Consider the following 22,102-nt stretch of genomic DNA (forward strand, 5'->3'; position numbering starts at 1 on the left):
CTGATTGGAGTGAGCTGTACGTTCCAGAAGCGCAGCACTGACACTCCCCACAATGACCCACAATTACCATTCCACAGAGGTGCCTGGTACACAGATACATGCACACAAACTTACACACAAACTCACTCTCACCTGTGCAATAAATCGAACCACATCAGGCACTGTAACTATTCTTTTAAGCTTATGCTTAAAAATGCTCTCCCTCTCTCCCTCCCTCTCTCTCTCTCTCTCTCTGAGGTGTTCTAAACTCAAACCATATGCAGCTCCGAGGTTGCATTTAGATATTCCTGTAACAGCAATAAATGTGATATTAAGCAATTTTTGGCTTCATAAACATTTCTAAAGGTAATAGCTACCTGAAACGTCAAATGAATATTCAACTGAAATGTTAATTTTTGTGAATCCTACATATTCTTGGATAATTAGCGATTTGAAAATGCAAAGTGAAATACTGTGCTATACATGTTTTTCTTTTACTACTCGAGAGTAATCGATGTTAAATAGTGTCACAAACGTAACTATGCCTTATTATGGACCTAAATGGTGACAAAAAACAATCAGGACATTTTCTGCTACCAACTCACATGAACAACGAACACTGCCACATTTAGGATTGGTCAGAAATAAAGCTGCTGGGTCATTCTAAGCGAAGGCCCAGCCCAGCCGCAGTACAAGTGGAGACTCCTTTGGCAGGTGAAGAGGGATGTGAGTGGAGGGGGGAGGGAGTGTCTCCACTTCTGTGGTTGTGCTACATGTCCAGCAGAGGGTGAGGGGTCCCCAACATCGGTCACACGGCGTTAGTGATGATGATGTCCCTGTGTGGGCCTCCACTACCCGCCGGCTCAGGTGTGATGCTCTTCAACAGGCGCTGAGGGGTGAAAACAGTGAGTACACACCAGGCATGTAGAGGGATGCAAGGGGGTGCAATGGATCAAAATATACTTGGGTGGCTGTCAATTTGCTTTGGATGGCCGTTTAAGTATAGCCTATGAGTGGGAAACACTGAAATGTATCATCTTTTCATTTAAAATTGAAAATATGTCCATATATAGTCTAGACTACAGGTTAATTCTACTTAGAGGTTGTTATTTTGCCTAAGGGATCATAACATGGAACACTAAATTTTCCTCATTTCTTTGAAATAAACGAGTGTGATGGTATAATTTATTTCATTGTAAAAACATTTAAATGAACATTTACTGGAAAGGAAGATGCAAAGACAGCCCTTTTCGGGACATAACACCACATAAGTTGACCGCAGGGAATAAATAAAAAGCAAAGAAATGAGCTACAGGTCCTATAATATAAGATGCAATGCAAGCTGCATTCTCTTTGTTGTCTGCAGTTACATGTTCAGTCAAATTTCTATGTTCAAATGACTTAAACCATCTAAAATGTGTCAATTTATTTCTATTTTTTTTATTCCAAACTAAACAGATATCTATATCAACAAATGACCACAGCAATGCCTAGTTCCCACTCTGCAGACCGTCAGTTAGAGATGGGGGAAAAGGGTGAGACAGAAAGTTTATCAGTTTACCAGGAATGCCATAATTCACCAAGAAGCATTTTGCAATGCTGAGATGGAATGTTGCAGTTCACAGGTTTTCAAGAATGTTGCTCTCAACAATCTTAAGTTTGGCTGCACTGAAGCTACAATTTTGAGAGTGCAGTGTAATCAGGACAATCAGAGAAATCTCCACAAGCTCCCACGTTCATTTCCTTGAGAATGGGTGGAAGACAAGTGCAAATCATTAGGAGTACAATTTGTAAAGGTGCATTCTGTAAGGGCTGAGTCACCGTGCAATAAAACTCACACAGCTCTCTCCACTGCATTATTTCTTTTCCATGGGTTCAACATTGTCAACAAACCTTAGTTTGTTTGTGGAGATTTTAGAGAAAAACTCTCTAACTAGCTATTTTTCAGCCAAAGTAGGATAATGTAAGCCAAGGGAGAGTCACTTGGCATCTAAGCAAAAGAAGCTTTAAAACCACACTTTGAGTTTGGAATCATTTATGGGATTCAGTGTTTAAGGTTAATTGCAGAACATTCTTATATGTTTCAGTGGATTGATGTGGTGTGCTACAGCGCTGTGCTACTGTGCATTCACTTCTCACAGTGCTGGGCAAAAGACCTTTATTTAAAATTATATGTAAAGCTATTTATTTGGGCAGCATTTATTTGTTTCAATGAATACAAATAACAAATAATACAATGATACAGAAAGATTTTATGTGTGTGAGATTTTATGTATGTGTGTGGAAGGCAGGATGTGTTGCTGATTCCATGCAATGACTGCAGTGCACAGAGAGATCAGGAACTAGGCATCTGTTCTTCTAACTAAGAACTTTTTTTTTATTGTATTTATGTTTATTTATATATAGGCAAAATCGAAATAAATGCAAAAACACACTGCTGTGATAAACTGTTTTAAACAGTTTTCATGGCTGCCTAAGGCTTTTACACAGTACTGTATGTTCTTTTATCAATAAGGGAATTCTGGGACAATGTCAATATCCAATAGTTTTCATGTACACATCGGCTCATGTTGATACCAATCCATAAACATTTATAAAATGTAGAAAGTGGAATTAGACCCACTTGGATTAGTACTATGGAAAACATAACTTTTATTATTATAAGGTTACAAATGCAGTACGATGAATAGAACATTAGCATTTTAGTGCATTCTGCTCTCCCATAAATATATCCTCAAGTCTGTCTGACGCCAGCACCACTGTGCATCCATATTAATGGGACTTATTGAATGTGCTTAGCTCAAAGCTGAACTTTAGCATAGCTATTAAACAATCACTAGGCAAAACAACAGACCTTTAGGCCACTTACTATGAAGAAATTTTATTTTCCACTGTAAGTTTTTTTCAATGTTATATAAAAATGATTAACAATGTGGGCTTAAACATTAGAAATATAGGCTCATAAAAACAAATTATGTTTAGTTTAATGATTACGCCTGCAAACTCTTACCAAATACTCATGGCAGATCGCTACAAATACTGAGATGAAATGTTAGATAAACAAATTTCAACAGATTTCATTTAATGACAAAACAACTTGAGATGAATACGAGATTGAGGTTTTGCCCACTAAAAAAGACCACTGGTGTAGACTGACTGTGAGAAGCCCACCATGTAAGCCTGCATCTCCAGCGTTCACTGAACCGCATCGGTTACATTGCTACTTGCTGACCTCGCAGCAAACTGAGTGTGTCTGTCCTCACTGCCTGATACACATCTCTAACAGAGAACACACTTCCCAGCTGACACGCGCCCTCAGCACCATTGTGTGTTTAATGTAGATGCAAACACATGGCCGTCTGTCCCCAGCTGACAGCTCCATCAAAGCCGGCCAGACGAGAAGCAGGATGATAGTGGCATCTGGACTACGCTGACGTCTGCCTTCACGTCTCCTGCAGGCAAAGCTGATAACATGACCAAAGCCACGAGAGTGTCTGTGTTGAGTGTGTTTATCTAATTTACTTGCGCCTCTTATTTGTCTCACATGCGCGGCTTGTGAACAGTGACAGATGGGATTACGCGCTGTTGTCTCCAGCTCTGGCTCTGGCTTACCTGTTTGAAGGTCCCTTTGGTGGTGAGCAGGTGGTAGACCATGTAGGAAGGCACACAGATGAAAGAGGAGACCCCAATGCAATAGCCCAGAACAGTGGTCCAGAACGGGTACACATAGTCGAACAGCCTCACCTCAGGAGGGAAGGCCAGGAAACTGCCAATGATGAACTACCAACAAATGACGTATCAGTTATTCAATTGCAAACATAAAAGCTGTTCTACCAGTTCTCTGGAAAAAAATGTCATATCACACGCACACTCTTAGAAGTAAAGGTTACTTATTTCTTTGAAGAACACTTCATTGAGAGGTTCTTAACGAAACCAAAAGCGATTATTTTCCAAAGAACTATTTTAGTATCTTTGGTTTTACGAGAGCTGTGTCAGTTTCCCACACTCAGAATAAGCCTAAGTCTAGACTTATAAGCATTTCCAATGTTGATTCAGACACTGGCAGCGCCACTTATGTTTCACCACTCTCTGATCACAATGTTGCTTTTCATCCCTTCTAAATCTCCTTAGATTTGACCATTTGTAGTGTCTAAATAACTAGTGGTTATTTGCGTAAAACTGCTTAAGTGAATTTTGGCCTTAAAGTTCCCCCAAATTCATAATTTAAGCCATAAAAAGAATCTGGGTTGAATAACAATTTGTTAAATATCTTTTTGTATTATTGTTATGCCCAGGAAACCGAAAATGTGAGCACCACTAAGCATCCCTAAACCATAATACATTCTGAATGTGAAGATTTAAATATGGATTCTTGTGTAATTTGTAAACACCGCCTAGTCTCCCTGTTTCTAAACCTTGCACCTTCTGCCCACTCCCCAGCATACAGTACACAATCTACATGAAAATTAAGCTCCCACTGTACCTTTCATAATCTGAAAATAAGCAAGTGAGATATTCAAGACATCCCTTAATAAATGTTAAACCATAAATTAAACAACAATTGCCAAATGCTGAACAGTGCTAAGGAGAGCACAGTGAGGCTGAAAACACTAGCGCTAACTCAGCAAGCTAATAACATAGTTCACCACATCACAGAACAGATTATATTCGGTCTTTGTCACTCCAACACCAGCCACTCGACTTTACTCACTTAGATTTATCTTGTAAATTTGTGTCAGTGCAGTTATAACTCTAAAATAATTCCTAAAGTATTCCATTTAAGCTGTTCATGCAAGTGGCCACAGTTCATTTAGTAACATGAGTCTATTTAGGCTGTTCCCCTTGAGTGTGGTGTGATGGAGAGACTTACCAGAAGGAAGCAGGGGCAGATAGCCACCCAGCACACCCTCCAGAACAGGCCGGGGGAGAAGCCGAGCATCAACTGCACATCATTGCAGAAACGCTTTGTCCCTGCACACACAGACAGAATGAGGCCACAGACTACACTAAAGAAAGACAGGGAGATGTCTAGATGGCTTGGTTATTGCTTTAGCATTTACCATAAAACCAGGAGACAGCAATGACCTCCAGGAAGACTACAGTGATGACGGCAGGGCCCGTTGCGTACTCCTCAAACAGCTTCACCACAAATGCCCCTCCCTTCAGCAAAGTCATATGAATATCAGCAAGGTGGGTGCACACTAAAAACTTCAAATGATGCCTTAAAGTCCCAGGGAGCACAGAGTAAAATATGAAAAATGTTTAAAAGTATTATACTAAATTTAAGTTTTGTTTTTTTTGGAACATCCAGCAAAGCTTGAATGAAAAATAGATGTAAATATGAAAAAACACTGATCAGACCTACATGAGAACTTTATGGGCGTGGCTAATGAGCAGCTTGATTGACAGCTCTCTGTCCAACACTCCTAGCCTGCTCTGCCACTCATCCAGAAATAAATCATTATCCAACTTATGTGATGAGAACTGGATGAAAAAAGTCACAGGTGGACAGATGTGTAGATGGACAGATGGAAAGAATGAACAAATGGATGGATGAAGCAATGTGTGAATGAAGGAATGAAGGAATGGACAAACAAACATTGAAAGGATAAACGAATGAACGGACGACAGGCAGCTGCAGATAGGTGGTCTAAATTGCTAGCTTTTTGTTTTGCTGGGTTAGCTTTCCCTCACTAAGTTTCTTTTTTTGAGCAGGGCAAGAGACAGCAGCCTTGATTGGTGATTGAAAAGGGGAATGCTTATGGAAGCGTCACCCAAGATTAAGACATTGAGAGGAGAGAAATATGTGAAATATATTGGTTTTTGGTCATTAGAGCATTATTCCAAGGGTATACTTGTTTTCCTGCAAGAACAGGATTAACCTAGTCAGAAAGAATGCACAAATTTAGGTTCCCTGGGTCTTTAAGACTCCTGTTTATTATAAAGAGAAATTGTTAAAAATGTTGCATTATGCAATTAGTCACATATTACATCATGCATTTTTTTTGTCTCATGTATTTCTTTACAGGCTTGACCAGTAAAGCTAATGTGAGTGACAGTAGCTTCCAATTATTGTAATCTATTTTTGTAAAATACAAATTGACAGCTGTTAGCAACATTAGCTTTACTGACTAGCTTCAGCATTATCTCTACTGACTTTTTCATCTCCTATTGTTAATTCAGTGCACAGGACTCACATAGGTGAGTGTGGACAAAGCTCCCAGGTAGCAGACACACACCAGACCCAGCACAAACCACTCCCTCCTCCGGGCCAGCAGATGGGGGAACTCGTCTAACATGGCAGTGATCACTCCTTCCAGCCCAGCAAACTGCAGACCACAACCCCAAAAGAGGAGAGATTAAAGGAGCTGCTGATAAAGTGGGATAAAGCCAATTACACAATACAGATGCTGCATTGTGCTTAAATATAACCTTTACATATACAGACACAGCTTAGTGCATTCTGACAAGGCCAAACAGCGAGCTGGAACAAAAACCAGACCTACCCATAATCTCATTAGCACGTCATGATAAGCACATGCTGTCGTTCCGGCTGTTTACCATAGGAACTGTATGAGAGGTTGAATAGGATGCTAAAGGAAAGAGGCATCTACGAGGGTCGCACCACTGACAGCTGAATGACTAACAGCACAAGACCAGCAATGTGTTTGAATAAAAGGACTCTGGCTCACAATACTGCCCACTGTGCTCTTAGCTGATAAGCTAAACAGTAAGAAGAAACTTGCTTAATGCTCGGCGCGCTTTTATTAAGCTGGGTTACAAGAGCTGGGTTCATTAGCGAGAGCATCAGAAAAGAGAAAGACTGAGAGAGACTGACCGTGCTGTCCAATCCCAGCATGATGATCATGAGGAAGAAGATGATAGCGAAGAAGGTCGCAGCAGGCATGTTAGCAATGGCCTCAGCATAGATGATGAACAGTAGGCTGGGGCCTGTGAAGACAGATTTGATGAAGAACTTAACCAAAATGTAACAAATCAATAAGCTTTTGTATAGAATTCTTACACAGAAACAAGTTTTACTGGCCAACTATGTTTGCACATGAAAGGAATTTGTTTTTTACTTATACAGTAGCTCACAATTCACTGAATGCAAATGCATGGACATCCAGTCTTATAATCTGTCACACACAGTCATAAATTAAACAGTCTGCAAAGTATTTAGTGTAAAGTTTAGTATTTAACAGTCAAGAAATTAGTTAAGAAAATGCCATAATAATGTAACATGGCAGAACTAGACCGTGTGTGTTAAGTTAGTGTATTAAGTATGAACAGACTGATGGAAATGATCAAAAAGATCATTAATTAAGATTAAAAAATTCAGAGGTTTGTGGTTTTCTTATGACAGAGATGTTACGGTTCTCACCAGCATCCTTAGCTACTGTTTCCACTCCCTGCTGCCGCATCTCAGCCATGTAGCCCAGCACAGTGAAGATCACAAAGCCTGAGACGAAGCTGGTCAGACAGTTCACGGAGCTCGTCACCAAGGCATCTCTGAGACAAAGAGGTAGACAGAAAAACAAGATTCATTTAAAACATATGGTTTTATGCAAATGACACAGGCCACCATTTCATTTATTTAACTTACAGTCAAAAACGCCATTAAGAACATAAAGGTCATTTTTAGTGTCTTAATTACAGTTGAATTTTATTTTATTATCTTAATTACAGCTTCCATTCTATTCACGCCAGTTGTTCTTAATTACAGTTTTAAACTCATCAATCCATAAAACCTTACTCCACATCTCAGATGTGTCATTGTTCTAGTGCAAATTTTCTTCTTTTGTCTATTTCCTTTTCTCGGTAACAAGTTCTTGACAGCTACACATCCTTCCAGACCCATAACGATTTCTTCTCACAGTGGCAGGATAGACAGAAACACCTGTGGGGTTTCTTCAAAGCTAGATTTTCTTGCTTCTCTCAAAGACAAAAGCCCCTGTATTTGATGGTAACACTTTGGGAGTCGCTCTGGTCTTTCACTGTTGTTAGAAGCACCATCTTCTCTGCAGTTTTTAATTTCTTGAAGTTCAGTTTTGGAAACTCCTGTTCTTTCTAGTATTTTCCTGTCTTCCACTTTCTCTGTGCTAGTGGATATTCCTATATATAATCTCCTTTGTTAATACTGATAGATACTTAATTAACTATGTTTTCTGTTCTTTTCATGATGCTGAAAAAAAGAAAAATATATACTTAATTTTTTGTGTAAATTTAACAAATGAAAGGGAGGTCTCCGACTTTTGCAAAGTAAAGCATGCTTATAATTAATGAATTAAAATTAAGATTAATTACAATTAATAAGCTTTTAATTAATTAATGTGATCTCATGTTAGAGAAATGTAACGCTAAGGGTTTCGTACTTATAGCAGTTGTTGTGAAAAGGATTGTAGCTGGCAAAGGCCAGGAGCACACCAAAGCCTGGGCCTAGAGAGAAGAAGATCTGGGCTGCTGCATCAATCCAAACCTGACACACAAACGGGAATAAAGTTAGTGAATATAGTTGCAAGTGACAATCAAAGGGTCCAAGCTCCATGTGGAAACTATATCAAAATAACCAAAATAACTAAATAACTAACCCCTAAGAACTAAAACAGATAGAGAGAAATAAAGTTAGCAAATACAGCTGCAAGTGGCAATGACTAAGGGTCCAAGCACTACTCAGCAACTATATAATAAGAAACTAACTAAATAGCTAAGTATGAATACCTTAAACGGATCAAGAGAAAACAGTGCCTGAAATGAGACACAAAGTAAATTATTTTTCCCCCTCACCGTGGTGCTCAGGAGCTTCTCCCAGTCAGGCTGCAAATAGAAGACCACCCCTCTCCATGCCCCGGGTAGGGTGGCACCTCGCACCAGCAGGATCAGCAATACCAGGTATGGGAAAGTTGCTGTCACCCACACTACCTGTCAGAGAAAAGGACACATGAAAGAAGTGCAAAAAGCAAAGAAAGCAAGCTTATGATTTAAACTTAAGGGTTCTCAGTCCCAGTTCTGCACATTTTGTGTTTTCCTTGCTCTAACCTCCACCTAGAAAGATTGCTCTCACTAACTTCTCACCTTGCCAGAGGTCTTAACCCCCTTCCAGATGCTGAAGTAGACAACAGTAAAGATGAAGAGCAGACAGAGGGCCAGCTGCCAGCTCACCGCACCCAGCTGATGAAGGCCTGGGGAAAGATGCACCTGCAACACCTGCCGTCTAAAAACACAGAAAGACGGGGAAAGATGTATGCAAGTATGGAAAGGCAATAAGGACAGAATGAAAAAGCTGCAAACACTGGCGAAGGGACAAAAGGGCAACACTGTTCCATATCAGTAAAGAAAAGGAAACTGAAGCTGAAGCTGATTTGTAGCGTTGCACGAAGGGGTGATGGAAGAGAGGTTAAACTCACATAGCAGATGCACAGATAGAACACAAAAAGAAACAGATTTATATGGAAAACAGGAAATTCCAGCGGCAGACAGAGCAAGAAGGGTTCTTTGGCCCTCTCATTTAAACAAGCCTAAACCTCAGCAAAGCTTGCAAATCTCCTCTAAAGCAGCAGATGTGAATTAAAAAACAACCCAGTCAAAATGGGTTTCATCTCATGAGATAAAGAGATCAGAAGACAGTCTCTTTATGTGAGTGGCTTGATGATGGTCAAACATGTACACATGACCCATGGGAAATCTTGTTAATGTGGTACTTTCCAGGGAGAAAAACGTAATAATTATATAGTATCAAACTATTTATTTCAATATTAACGAGTATTCAAAAATATTATTTTAATTCCAAATTTCAATACATTAAATATCCAATCTGATCAGTGCCAGTGAGCCAATAAGCATTCTTGTTCAAAAATGTAGATTGCTGAATGGCTGTAAAATATATTCCATGTATATGTTACTGATGTCAGCACTTCTTGATTACTCTGCACTTCAATGCAGTCAGTGAATATAGCCATTGCCAGGACCTTACACTCATTACTGGAAGCAGTACCGGAATATCAGTATTGGTATCAGTACTTTATCATAAAACACTTGAGAGATTCCATCAAGAGTGCCGTTAGTGTTCCCAACATGCAATGCAATATATAAAAAAACTAAAATCTGACTGAGCTTTTTTAAATATGTAACTGTAGAGCTCATCATTAACATAGTATATATTTATAGCAAGTGACTTATAGTTTTAAGTTTTTTTTTTCTTTTTTTTTTTTAAGATTATGTACATTTTTACATGTCCGTATAGACCATCATTGAAATTCCATCTAACATATCACTAGATGTCATTTTATTGTTTATTTTATAAGTCATTTTATTGTTTCCACATCAGTACATATATCCATTTAATATAAACATTCATTTTAAGAAACATGTAATCATTAATCCTTGAATTTTGCTTTCCACCCAATCACATCATCTTGTTTAGCATTAAAAATAATGTTTTGCCATGTTAAATAATATGATGGAGAGTAGATGACATCATTTAAGCCTTCAGAAGAGCCTTATTCAAAAGCTAGAAAGTTTTATGTTTATTTGTTGTTGTCTCGGTCCTTGAATATTGTTATTTTTGGAATATTCACAGAAAAGACAAATCATTTATTCTTGAAAAATGTTAAGTTAGAAGGTTCAATCCATTACCAGTGAGTGTGGTGCCAAGTTTTACCCTGTCTCATTACCTTCTGTCACAACTCAGCTAATCCAGCTATTCAGCTAACCAGCTAACAAGTTATAATCAGTGTTAGAACAAGGATAATGCTACAGTGTGTATGACAGGAGTACACCATGACCAGGATTGGACAACACTGCCCTAGTCCTCCTTCCCTCTATCTCTGCTCTCCATTTCTAGGCTCCTGTCACTTACATGCACTTACGTATAGAACTCCTCGGCAGGTGAAATGGAGGTGTTGGTCCAGGAGACGTTCAAGTCGGTGGACAGGTAGTGGGTACAGTTGGCCGTGTTCCAGGCATTGGTGCAAGTGGTCCAGGGCAGTGTGGAGCGGAAGGAGGACAGGAGGTAGTAAAGAGCCCAGGCCATGATGGTGTTGTAGTAGAAGGCGATGTACAGTGCAATAATGCAGATGGCAAAGCCTATGCCTAACAAAAGACATGCAGGAAAAAGAAATAAGCAGCTCATCTTCCTGCAAATGCCTCGCTCTGTTTCAAGTGTCCTCCAACTTCAGAGAGAGATGCCTGATGGCATTTAAGGAAGAAGTTGAATTTTGTCCATCAAAACAAGTTCCTTAGCAGCTGGCATTTTGAGAGGGAAATGTGACAATTTCCATAACAGAGGGTCCAACTCACAACGGCTATCAACAAAGCAGCATGTAGACACTGGTCAAAAGTTTTGGGACAGGGGTCAATGAGCGAAAGAACATTATCTCGCCACTCTCAAATCCTTCTGTCCAGTGCAGGACTACTGTGACCTGTTGACTCCTTGCCTGCCTTTCTAGCTTCAAAAGGGTTACGTGACTTAACGTAGCCTACTAAATTATAGACAAATACAGAATATCTCAAATATCTCGATCATTCTTCTGGCAGAGGGTGGTATTTATTACCAGTAAGGTGTGACAGAAATGTAAATGTTCCTATGCTGTTGTTTAGCCGATTAAGCCATGAATTTATAGAAATTGCACAGTAAAAAGACATTTTTATACATTTTACCCCAAATTACCCCAAGACATGTTTGGTGTTCAAAGTGTTATTTACAAAATGGAAAACAAATATGGACCAAATTTTGACTTCAAAATGGCTTCCATGTGTGTTTTCCATATTTATAGACAACAGAAGACCATACAGTGGCAGAAGCCACATGCAAGTCTATTTGAGATTACTAGCAACTTAACATGCTTTGAGGTAAATCTGTCACATGGTTTGTACATTGCTAAATGATGTTGTCTAAGCTTTCATTACCTGTTAGCAACATCATAGTCGCGTAGATTCAGTGCAAAACAAAAGAAGCAAACTTGCCAAACATGGCTAATTAACTACATTTGAAAACAGGGAAAACGGTCCAAATATTTTATTATATATATTTTATTATAGATATTTTGACAAACTGTTCTTTTAAGCATTTTAGAATGTTCCCATCAGAAGTCTGCCTTGTGGATCAGAGGGCACTCACGCTTACCCTTGAAGATGGGGCAGATGTGCTTCCAGATGGAGATGCAGCCACTGCGGTGGAACTGGCCCAGTGCCAATTCCATGTAGAAGAGTGGCACCCCCCCAAACACAGCCATCAACAGGTAGGGAAGCAGGAAGGCCCCTGCGAGAAATGGGGGCAGGGTATGCGTGAGAGAATCAGGCATGCAGACAGCTTAAACCACAGATAAAAGTTTCAATTCACTGCAATTTTTGCAAACCCCCCAACTTTCATCACTTTCATTCATCATATTGGTATCGACGCACATGTACACATCTCACCATACCAAAGCAAAGAGTGATGGAAAAAAGCTGCACTAGTTCAGACAAGCCCACCCTCAGTCTTTGATTAGAGCTTTATTTGTGTGCCTTTTGACATGAGTGCAAAGATAGTGGTTGATTGAGTAGCTGCAAGCCACGTTATTAAACAATAAGAACGAGATTGAAGTCCCTCTCATGAAAGCCACAATTAATAGCGCTGCTAGTAGCGAGGATGTCCCAAGCTGCTCTATCTCTCACTACCCCTCCTCTCTTTGCATGGTAGAACAGGAAATTACAAAGATTTTATTATTTGAGATTCAAAAGGAAGAAAGCTGAAGCCTGTTTGGTGTGAGGAGGAGAGCAGTGGAGTACAAAGCAGAGAGAGTGGAGCGGAGTTCCCTGTACAAACATACTGTCTGTTTGTTCTTTCTAAGCACACAGAATCCAATTGATCATGTATCAGAGAAGAAAAACAAATCTTTCTGACAAGTTGTTGGACCCATTAAGCCTTTGTGTTTTTTTCTTATCTTTTGGCTTTTTTGGTCAGCTGGGGCTCTGTATTACAATAAGCGCAATGTCATATGCGAAACCATAACGTGTTATAACGAGTACTGCCCGCTGCTCCTCGCCTCAGCACCACTTAGAATCTAAAATTGACAAAACAACTTTCACATTTTCCCCTGACCTCACCTCCTCCATTCTGGTAGCAGATGTATGGAAAGCGCCACACGTTGCCTAGGTCTACGGCGTAACCGATGACTGACAGGAGGAAGTCCATTTTCTTGCTCCAGGTCTCGCGGGGTGGGTCCAGGCTGGTCTGCTGGACCACCAGTGTCCGGAAGCCCCCAGGGCCACCAGGTCTGTCTCCCACAGCCCCGGTGCCCTCCCTGGGACTCTGAGGGGACGTGCTGGGGTAACCATTAGACACCTGCCCTGTCCCTGGGTTCACTTTTTGGCTTTTCTCAGCCACCAACCGGCCATTCTCCTGTGACTCCTCAGCTTTTTCCTTGCTGTCCCGATCCTCCCGGTTCATCGTCACCAGCTGGTTCATCTCCATGGCGAAGAAGGGGGTAAGGGTTAGGGGTGAGACGCTGGCTGAGATGGAGGTCCTTTGGCAGTCACTGATATGGCGCCCATGGGGTGACCCAAACTCAGGAAAAGAAGGGGCTGCGAATGGAGGGAAGTTTCCTGGCTAATGGTCGTAAGACAGCGCAGGGAGCTGGAGCTGGCACTCTTACCCTGATTCAACAAGCTGCTGTAGAACAATAACCTGAGCCCAGCTGCAGAACAGAAAAAGAAAAACTTTAGGTGACCTTTACATTCAGATTTTATGTTCACATGGTTGCACAGCAAACATGCACTCCGCCGGTGACTTGTTTTACTGCAATGAGTCAAAATGAATTAGATCTCACATGAACCATAATGACTGGAACAGATCCCAACACGGGGCTAAAAACTGTAAAAGACACAGCAAAATCTGCACAGGCCCCAGCAAAATTGTGCCTGAGGGAGCTGCCAAAACACATTTACTTATTTTATTCTCCTTTGACATTGTTGTTGTTGCTGAAATTAGAATGCGAGGTTCCTTGGTGTTGCCTTCAGACGAAACATTAATGTGAAATTCATCAGATCTGCTTGAAACCACATTCCCTCACACCAAAGAAAAAACAAGAACCAGCAAGATTCGAGAAGGTGGGAACATATAAAGGAAATGGTAGAAACATGTAAGTGAATAAGAGTTGTGAAATATGAATGACCTGGCTGAAATTATGCCAGATAAACAAACTCTGGAGCCTTTACGAGTGCTTTCCCTGGTATTTTCAGTGGAAAACAAACACTCATAAATACTGGGAAATCAAGTGGTGTAATGATTTCAAAAATATGAAATTGTACACTGAAATATAATTTCTCAAAGTGGAGTCTGTAAGCACTCCTCATGAAAAAAATATGTACGCAGCTAAAACCATTACGGACAGATTTTAAGCCGCCATTCTTCTTCTTATTATTCTTATTTTTATTATTTAATTACGTGTTAAGTTTTTTTTATATTAAAAGACAGATTTGAAAGAATGAGGTGTAGCTGTTATCCATTTTCAAAAGACAGAAGCAAGCAGTGAAGGATTATGACTGTGAGCTGCTCTTCATTAGAGTCTGGAATAGGGAGAGCAATTGTTTCTTGATTTTTCACCTTTTCCGTGAAGTCCCTTCAGGGGAAAGGTAATTAGTGAAAATTGCCATAATGCTATTATCAATACCCAACAAAAACAAAAGCCAAGATTCTGTCATCCTCGCAAAAAATGTCAGAAACATTAGTAAGAGAGTTTAGGCTATGTCTTAATTTTTATAAGAGTCCAGTGCAAGAAGGTTTTGCCTTCCAATGTTCCTTTTGCCCATAAAATTTTGATGATGTGTTCCTGGTGATTAATTTTGCTCTACCAAAAACACTTCTGGCTAAGTTCCTATTAATTATTTTTTATGGTAATATTGGAGGTGGTAAAGGTGGAAAGTGTTCCGCGCCGTTACAAAGATGCAAAGCAGAGCCAGAAAGCTGGACAGTTGCGTATGCCCATTGTAATTAAACCTCATAAATATCCCACTTTGAAGCAAGCCCGTCGTCGCAGATGTTCCCGTGGGGTTCAACACATCTGGACAAGAGTGCTGTGATACTGAAGGTTAAAAGCCGGAGACGGTAAAGTTTTTTCCTCCTTCCTGGAAAGAATGCTGGTCTCCTCCCTGAGCACCGATTTAATTTACGCCGAGAACCAATTTATAGATGTGTTTATCAGTCTGATGGAAACGCTATTTCGGCATTTAGGAGCTGTTCCTGAATTTTGTCGCTGGAGCCAAAAAGAACCCTTCAGCAGCCAAATCTGATGTCTACTAGATGGTTCATCAGGACTGAACAATGTAACTATTCATCGATCAAGTTTGTTCAGCAGAAATACAATTAATGAACTGAATGAATTAGAACTAATGAAAAGGAAGCAGAATTAAATGTAAGAAATTAGTTCTATTTATCTGTTTAAATTTTTATTTGTTTCTTTGCAGAAATCACTTTCTCACTTTCTTAGGATTGGACTTTGTAAAGATATAATAAAGGCACAAAAACTCGCAGTGGAACTCCCTGTAGACTCACAGCAAGCCGCTCACTGGCTCATTCACACTTGTACAAGAAAATGGGCTGACCTGCTAATGACCATGATAAAGATACAATGATGTAATTAGTGCCAAATGCTCAAGAGAACATTTCTGCACACTGTAACCTTAAGAGAACTGAAACACACACAATTTCACAACTTTTAAAACTAAAGAAACTTTACCTCAGAAAGACCTAACATTCAGAAGCTACCACAAACTGCATCAACAAACAAGGTCACTTTACAGAAATCATCTCAACACAACACATGCAGGCACATGCAAGCACACACAAGCCAAAGCCTGTTGCCCAATGTTGCCAAGCCGCGTTCACTCACACACACACAGACAGACAGACACGCCATGCACAGTGCAGCCCTACCGTGCAGCAGTTGAGCAGGTTTGTGGGGGTCTGCGCTGGGCTCCTGCTCACCGTCCCTGAGAGCCAGACTGTAGGACACACCCCCTACACCCCGGCTCTCTCTCTTTCTCTCTCTCTCTCTACATTCCCTGCCTGCCTTATTGATCCCTCACTCTGCTCCCTGGCTCCAGCCCCTGCTGTGTAAACGCATCATTATGAGCCCAGGTGATGTGCTATGGACTTACTTACTCTCAGTAACTCAGTGTTTACAAAGAAACAGGGACACCTCCACCCAAACTGCACATGAGCTACAGGGCAAAGGAAGTTGGCATATAAAGTTTGGTGTGCAAACAGCCAGACAAATACACATTGGACTTTTTGCAAGCAGAGCATCAAATAAAGTACAAAGGGATTCAGAAAAAAAGTTACGCCTTCTACAAAAAATAAAACGCCTTCTACAATTCACAACTACATCTGAAAAATAAAGGACGGCCCTTTGCATAACCTTCTCGGGCAAAAAAAAAAGTAAAAATAGTTGTAAGCATCATTTCTTCTTCAATGCTGTCAGGCAAGAATCATGACCATGAATCTAGACACTGTGTCCTATACATTTTAGCCCACTTTTCTATTAACTTTGGTGCTGCCTGTCAGAGCGGAATCCAACACTGACATTCACGCATGACTAATGTTTGTGCTTTATCAGCCTATGCTCATATTATATTAAAGTGTTCTGTTTTAAAACATTAGGTTATGTTAGGCACAAATACATACCTTTCCTCTGGGAAAAACAGTTGGACTTTAAACCACTGCTGTACCTTTGTGGTTACATTTACTCTGTTTGTACCTTGACAAATGAGAAATGTACCTGCACAGAACTTTTTTTCCACAATATATTAAAGGGAAACACTTTAATATATTGTGGGGGAAAAAAAAATTGAAACATCGTGGCGCAGTGGGTAGCACTGTCGCCTCACAGCAAGAAGGGCCTGGGTTCGATACCAGGGTCCTCTCTGTGTTTGCATGTTCTCCCCGTGTCTGTGTGGGTTTCCTCCAAAGACATGCAGTCAGGCCAATTGGACATGCTACATTGCCCCTTGGTGTAAGTGTGCATGTGATTGTGTCTGCCCTGCGATGGACTGGCAACCTGTCCAGGGTGTATCCTGCCCCCCGCAAACACCCCCGCAAACCTGAGGGAGAAGTTTTTCATGACAGTCACTCACTTATAAATAAACCCCAAAAAGTTCTGCGTAATGCTGACTTACTAACAATAGCAAAAACTACACTGATTTAACTCACTTATCTTCACTCTACATGCTGCAGGATAACTGAAACTGTTTACCATCTAAACCAATCCCTGCTAGTTATACCTGCTTGTCTAAATTTCACTTACCTATTTTTTATATGTTTTGGGCCCATCCTGCACTGTCTGTCTCTGTTAATTCACAAACCTACTCTCCTGCATGTGGGCATAATATTCTGTGAGAACATCGCTCGTTATGACGTGATAGATTGTCATCATCTCTCATAATGACGTTACAGATTCTCAACGGTGCTCATTATGACGTTACAGACGCTCAGCGTTGCTCATTATGACGTTACAGACTTATCATTGTCCATTATGATGTTACAGACTCTCATTGTTGCTCATTATGACATTACAGACTCTCATTGTTGCTCATTATGACGTTACAGACTTATCATTGTCCATTATGATGTTACAGACTCTCATTGTTGCTCATTATGACATTACAGACTCTCATTGTTGCTCATTATGACGTTACAGACTTATCATTGTCCATTATGACATTACAGACTCTCATTGTTGCTCATTATGACGTTACAGACTCTCATTGTTGCTCATTATGACATTACAGACTCTCATTGTTGCTCATTATGTTACACTCTCATCATTGCTCATTATGACGTTACAATCTCTCATCGTTGCTCATTATGACGTTACAGACTCTCAGCATTGCTCATTATGATAGACTCATTGCTCATTATGTTACACTCTCATCGTTGCTCATTATGACGTTATACTCTCATCGTTGCTCATTATGACATTACAGACTCTCAGCATTGCTCATTATGATGATAGACTCATTGCTCATTATGTTACAGATTCTCAGCGTTGCTCATTATGATGTTACACTCTCATTGTCGCTCATTATGATGTTACAGACTCTGACAATTGCTCATTATGAAATTATAGACGGTCATCATTGCTCATAATGATGTTACAGACTCTCAACATTGTTTGTTATGAAGTTATAGACTCTTAGCATTGCTCATTACTACATTATAGACTCTTACTACTGCTCGTTATAAGGTTACAGATTTTCAGCATTGCTTGTTATAGACTCCCAGAATTGCTCATTAAGATGTTATAACTCAGCATTTGAGTAAAGGGCAGAATCAACTCTTGAATCACAAATCACACAAAGAATGAGGTACTCTGGAGATTTCTATATAGTACAAATGTCCACAATGATGACCAGAGCTGTAGATGATTCCATAATAATTCAGAAAGCTGTAAAAATCATGTAGTTATTTATATAAAAAAAATTATGGATTTATGGCTCAGATTTTGTAAGAAAGGCTATACATTATACACATATATATGTTTACAATTATTAAAATAATAAACAAACACATATATTGGTTATTAATTATAAGTCACAGTTTTTATATATTATTATTATTATTATTAAAGTTGTGCTGAATCTAACATGGGTTCATCATGCTTTTTCTGAGTGCTAAATGTGTTATAAACTTGGATAAGAACTTTTCCTTGAAACCCTGAGCCTAACAACACTTCATGTGTCACAAATTAAGTGAGACAGAGAAACGGTACAAAAGAAGAACAAAAAGAAGAAAATTCAGCACATACGCACAAAACCTATGCCCTTACGTGAGACTGCATTATATGCACTCCAACAAAAGCAATGAACTTCCCCCAGAAAACAAACTGCACTACATGGAGAAAAATAGCTTTTATCAGTGGGGAAGTGAACACCCCTCACTGGCTCATGAATGCTCCAAGGAGTAAAGACACTCCCCTGTGAGTCTGGAGGATTACTGAGCTTTACTCTGCATTGCAAATGTACGTAGGAGGCAAATCACACAGAACTGACGGGAATCACTATTAAAACCCCCAGACTCTTTCCTTTATAGTACATTCATTAAGGTCCTTAATGGTTCTTAGCTTTGACAAAGTTATAAGATATGTATAAAAGATGGTATATAACCTTAACACTAGGTGGAGGTTCTTTAAGGTTTAAAACAATCCGCTGGAGAGTTCTTCAGGTAACCAAAAGAGCTTCTATGGCATGGCTCCAAGGAACCCTAGGAAGTGCTGCTTACTATCTATACATGTGAAGGACAGTAGTGTGACTCTGTGGCATTGTTAAGCAGGATTTTTACCTGGATGATCCGCAGTGTAGAGGGTGAACAAATTTATAAAACTCAAAAGGTCAAAGGCCAGAAATCAGGTTGTAAGATACTAGGCATGACCCATTATGGGCAAGAGCTGTTGTCCAAAATTTTCTTCTTTAGCTTTAAACTGGAGCTATGTGGCTAATGTTATTAACACTAGTTGTTAACTGTCACCCAAATCTGTTCTATAAATACTTCTCCAAATCTTAAAAAATGAGAAAAAGGGAGAAAAAGCTCCACCTTTGCTTCTCTTCTTAAAAAGGATGAAGGGATGTGTTACTGTCAAGATGCTGTTACTGAGAAAAGGAAAGACAAAAAAGAAGATGGTGTTCTCAGAACAATGGACTGACCACCTCAGAGTTCAGATCTCAACCGAATGGAATGTGTTTGGGATTATTTGGATTGTGAGAAGCAGAAAACACAACTGTTTTTTCACGCCCATAGGGCAGAACATGTCCCCACAAATTTCTTTAAAAAACAAGAAGCAAGTTTACCCAAGAAAATGAAAGCTGTAATAAATGCAACACTGACAAAAATATATTTAGTTGTTGAGAATTTTGTATTATTTTTCTAATGCTTCCTTTTTGTTCATCTGTATTGTGAGGTGTTGATGTAATGGTTTGTTGATAAAGAAACTTAACCCAGAGTCCTGTCCCTGCTGTTCTAATGCCATTCCCACATGCAAAATATTGTAGTGGTAACTCAATTTAGAAGAGACACAGGAACCTGGATTAGAAGGTGAAGTAATAGGGGTGATAACACATAATCTAATGCCATTGACACACTAATGAATATGGCCTCTGCACAGCCTGGGAGAATATTTGGCACGGTCACTAATCTCTGACCTTTGGGACATGTGGGTTGAGTTTTCCAACGTCTGTCCAGCAGGGCAGGGGGTACAGATCAAGGGAACAAGACATGGAGGAATGAAGAGGAGAGGGAAAAAAAGAGGTATAGAGATGTGAGGGATGCCAGAATGGAAATAAGAGTTAATCTCTTGTATTATTGTCAGTGGCAGCTCCTGTTGCGTTACATGAGGTTTAAGAGTTCCACAGCTCTTTTTCTCCCTCTCTTGCCTTTCTCCTAGCCCTGCTGTAAAAATGGTTACTTCCTGCCATGTCAGCTCTAAACCTAAGCTTATCTTGGTGAGAAGTGTTGTTTTATACTATAGCGGGACATTTTCTGCCCTTCTAACTTCATAAGAAAGGGATTAGGGGTGTTGCACAGTGTTCTGCTGTTTAAGCTTACAAATGATTGCATCTAATGTGTAGCATGTGATGATCAAACAGCACACACAGTGAATAGATAATTTAAGGTCAGTGGGTTATTTTGACCAGTGGAGGTTGGAGAATATTAAAAAGTTCTAGGAAACATTTTACTGGATTTGTAGGTTTGAAAAGCTGAAGGAAAAGCTCAAATGATCAGGTGTTTTTTTTTTTTTTTTTAAATAGTGGAAGTTGGAGAACGTTAAAAAGTATGTTTAGATATTTTAGGAAAAGTACAATTGGGCAGACGGATGTGATGGTTTGCAAAGTTCCAATAAAAGCTCAAAGTGTTTTAGATTTTTCATATCACAGAGACGTTGATATTGGAATGTGTCCTACCTGAGAAACCAAGAGATCAGGTCTGGAGTCCAAGGCAAAAGCAGTTCAAGCCTCTTTTAGCATCCCTTCAAGGCCGTGGTGGAGAAGAAGCCGTACAGAACAGACAGGTGAAATAATTTTGCGATCATTCTCAACTTTCCCAGCTCTTCCCACGCTAGCACAAACACATGCACACCGTGAGGCTCCAAGAACGTTTGCTAAGGCAAAGTTCCATTACTTCTATTTCCAAGAATATTTCTAGCCTGTCTGACTGCTCTGATTAAACATTGCCTCTCGGACGTATGCAAAAGGCTGGCTGGCTGATTACCACATCCTTGTGTGTTTGTGTGGTGGATGATGTCAGAGCCAGACTTCCTAGATGCTACAACCATCCGCCAAGCCTTAAAAGACTAACACACAACACTTGTGTCACTCACAAACTTAAGATAGACACTCTCAAACCAGGAGACTTGAAACTAACAAAAACACATACATAACACAAACACATGCGCACACACACACACACACACACACACACCATGTGGAGAGCTGCAAGTCATTCCAATCTGCCTCAGCTACTAGGTTAATCCCCAACAAGCTGGGAGAATAGAGCAGAGGGAGGGTGCGAGGGGGAGGAGAAACATACAAGTAAGTCTAAAATAGGTGAACAGTTCATTAAAGCAGGGCAGATTTGGAGAAGGTAACAAGACACTTGAATCTGAGAAACGTCAATTGCGCTTTTGCCTAATTTCTGTAATAAGTGTCTGAACCAACAAAGCCAAAGACCTAGAGACAGGCAGGAGCATTTCTTGATGATCCGTTAATGGATGGCATCTACTTTTGATTTAGTAAAGCTCTGTACAGAATGAGAGGTCCTGGAAATCCTCTGTTGTGATGAGGACTTCATGGTGCTGCCAACAAATCGGAAGAGTTCTTCAAAACCTTTTAAATCCTCTCCACTGCTCTGCCCGTCTCAGTGCTGCAAGGGGCCCTGCTACCTCTCACAGCAGCGTTCCTCATCAAACTCAGTGAGAAACGATCTATCTTCCACCACACTGCAAACCAGGAATTTCACATTCATGCAAAACTGTCCGATAATGTCATTTCATGTGGAATATTAAAACCAACATAAAGCAGTCTATTAAAGTTTTTTCTGTTCACATCCATTTGACCCATGAAGGACCTTGCCAATGAAAAGCTTTCTCCTAAGCAA

General features: G+C 40.0%; 1 protein-coding gene across 2 annotated transcripts in view; it reads right to left on the bottom strand.

Annotated features, from left to right (window-relative positions):
* slc6a4a (solute carrier family 6 member 4a) overlaps positions 1-21,345 on the bottom strand; it is a 22,085-nt gene extending 740 nt beyond the window's left edge. Inside the window, exons 1-14 of one of the 2 annotated variants that reach the window (XM_017719190.2) lie at positions 20,911-21,345; positions 13,066-13,655; positions 12,104-12,238; positions 10,848-11,070; positions 9,055-9,193; positions 8,767-8,901; positions 8,355-8,458; positions 7,364-7,491; positions 6,818-6,930; positions 6,177-6,308; positions 5,040-5,139; positions 4,850-4,950; positions 3,592-3,759; positions 1-868 (exon numbers count right to left, since the gene is read on the bottom strand). The exon at positions 1-868 is cut by the window's left edge and continues 740 nt beyond it. In XM_017719190.2, coding sequence (XP_017574679.1) covers positions 788-868; positions 3,592-3,759; positions 4,850-4,950; positions 5,040-5,139; positions 6,177-6,308; positions 6,818-6,930; positions 7,364-7,491; positions 8,355-8,458; positions 8,767-8,901; positions 9,055-9,193; positions 10,848-11,070; positions 12,104-12,238; positions 13,066-13,432 — 1,926 coding nt within the window. In that variant the 5' untranslated portion in view covers positions 13,433-13,655; positions 20,911-21,345 and the 3' untranslated portion in view covers positions 1-787. Of the gene's footprint in view, positions 869-3,591; positions 3,760-4,849; positions 4,951-5,039; positions 5,140-6,176; positions 6,309-6,817; positions 6,931-7,363; positions 7,492-8,354; positions 8,459-8,766; positions 8,902-9,054; positions 9,194-10,847; positions 11,071-12,103; positions 12,239-13,065; positions 13,656-15,892; positions 15,993-20,910 lie in introns of those variants that run through there. The other variant, XM_017719189.2, reaches the window with a different exon arrangement.
* Between the last annotated feature and the right edge of the window lie 757 nt (positions 21,346-22,102).

This window comes from Pygocentrus nattereri, chromosome 17 (genome assembly GCF_015220715.1).
Source record: "Pygocentrus nattereri isolate fPygNat1 chromosome 17, fPygNat1.pri, whole genome shotgun sequence".
Taxonomy (NCBI): Eukaryota; Metazoa; Chordata; class Actinopteri; order Characiformes; family Serrasalmidae; genus Pygocentrus; species Pygocentrus nattereri.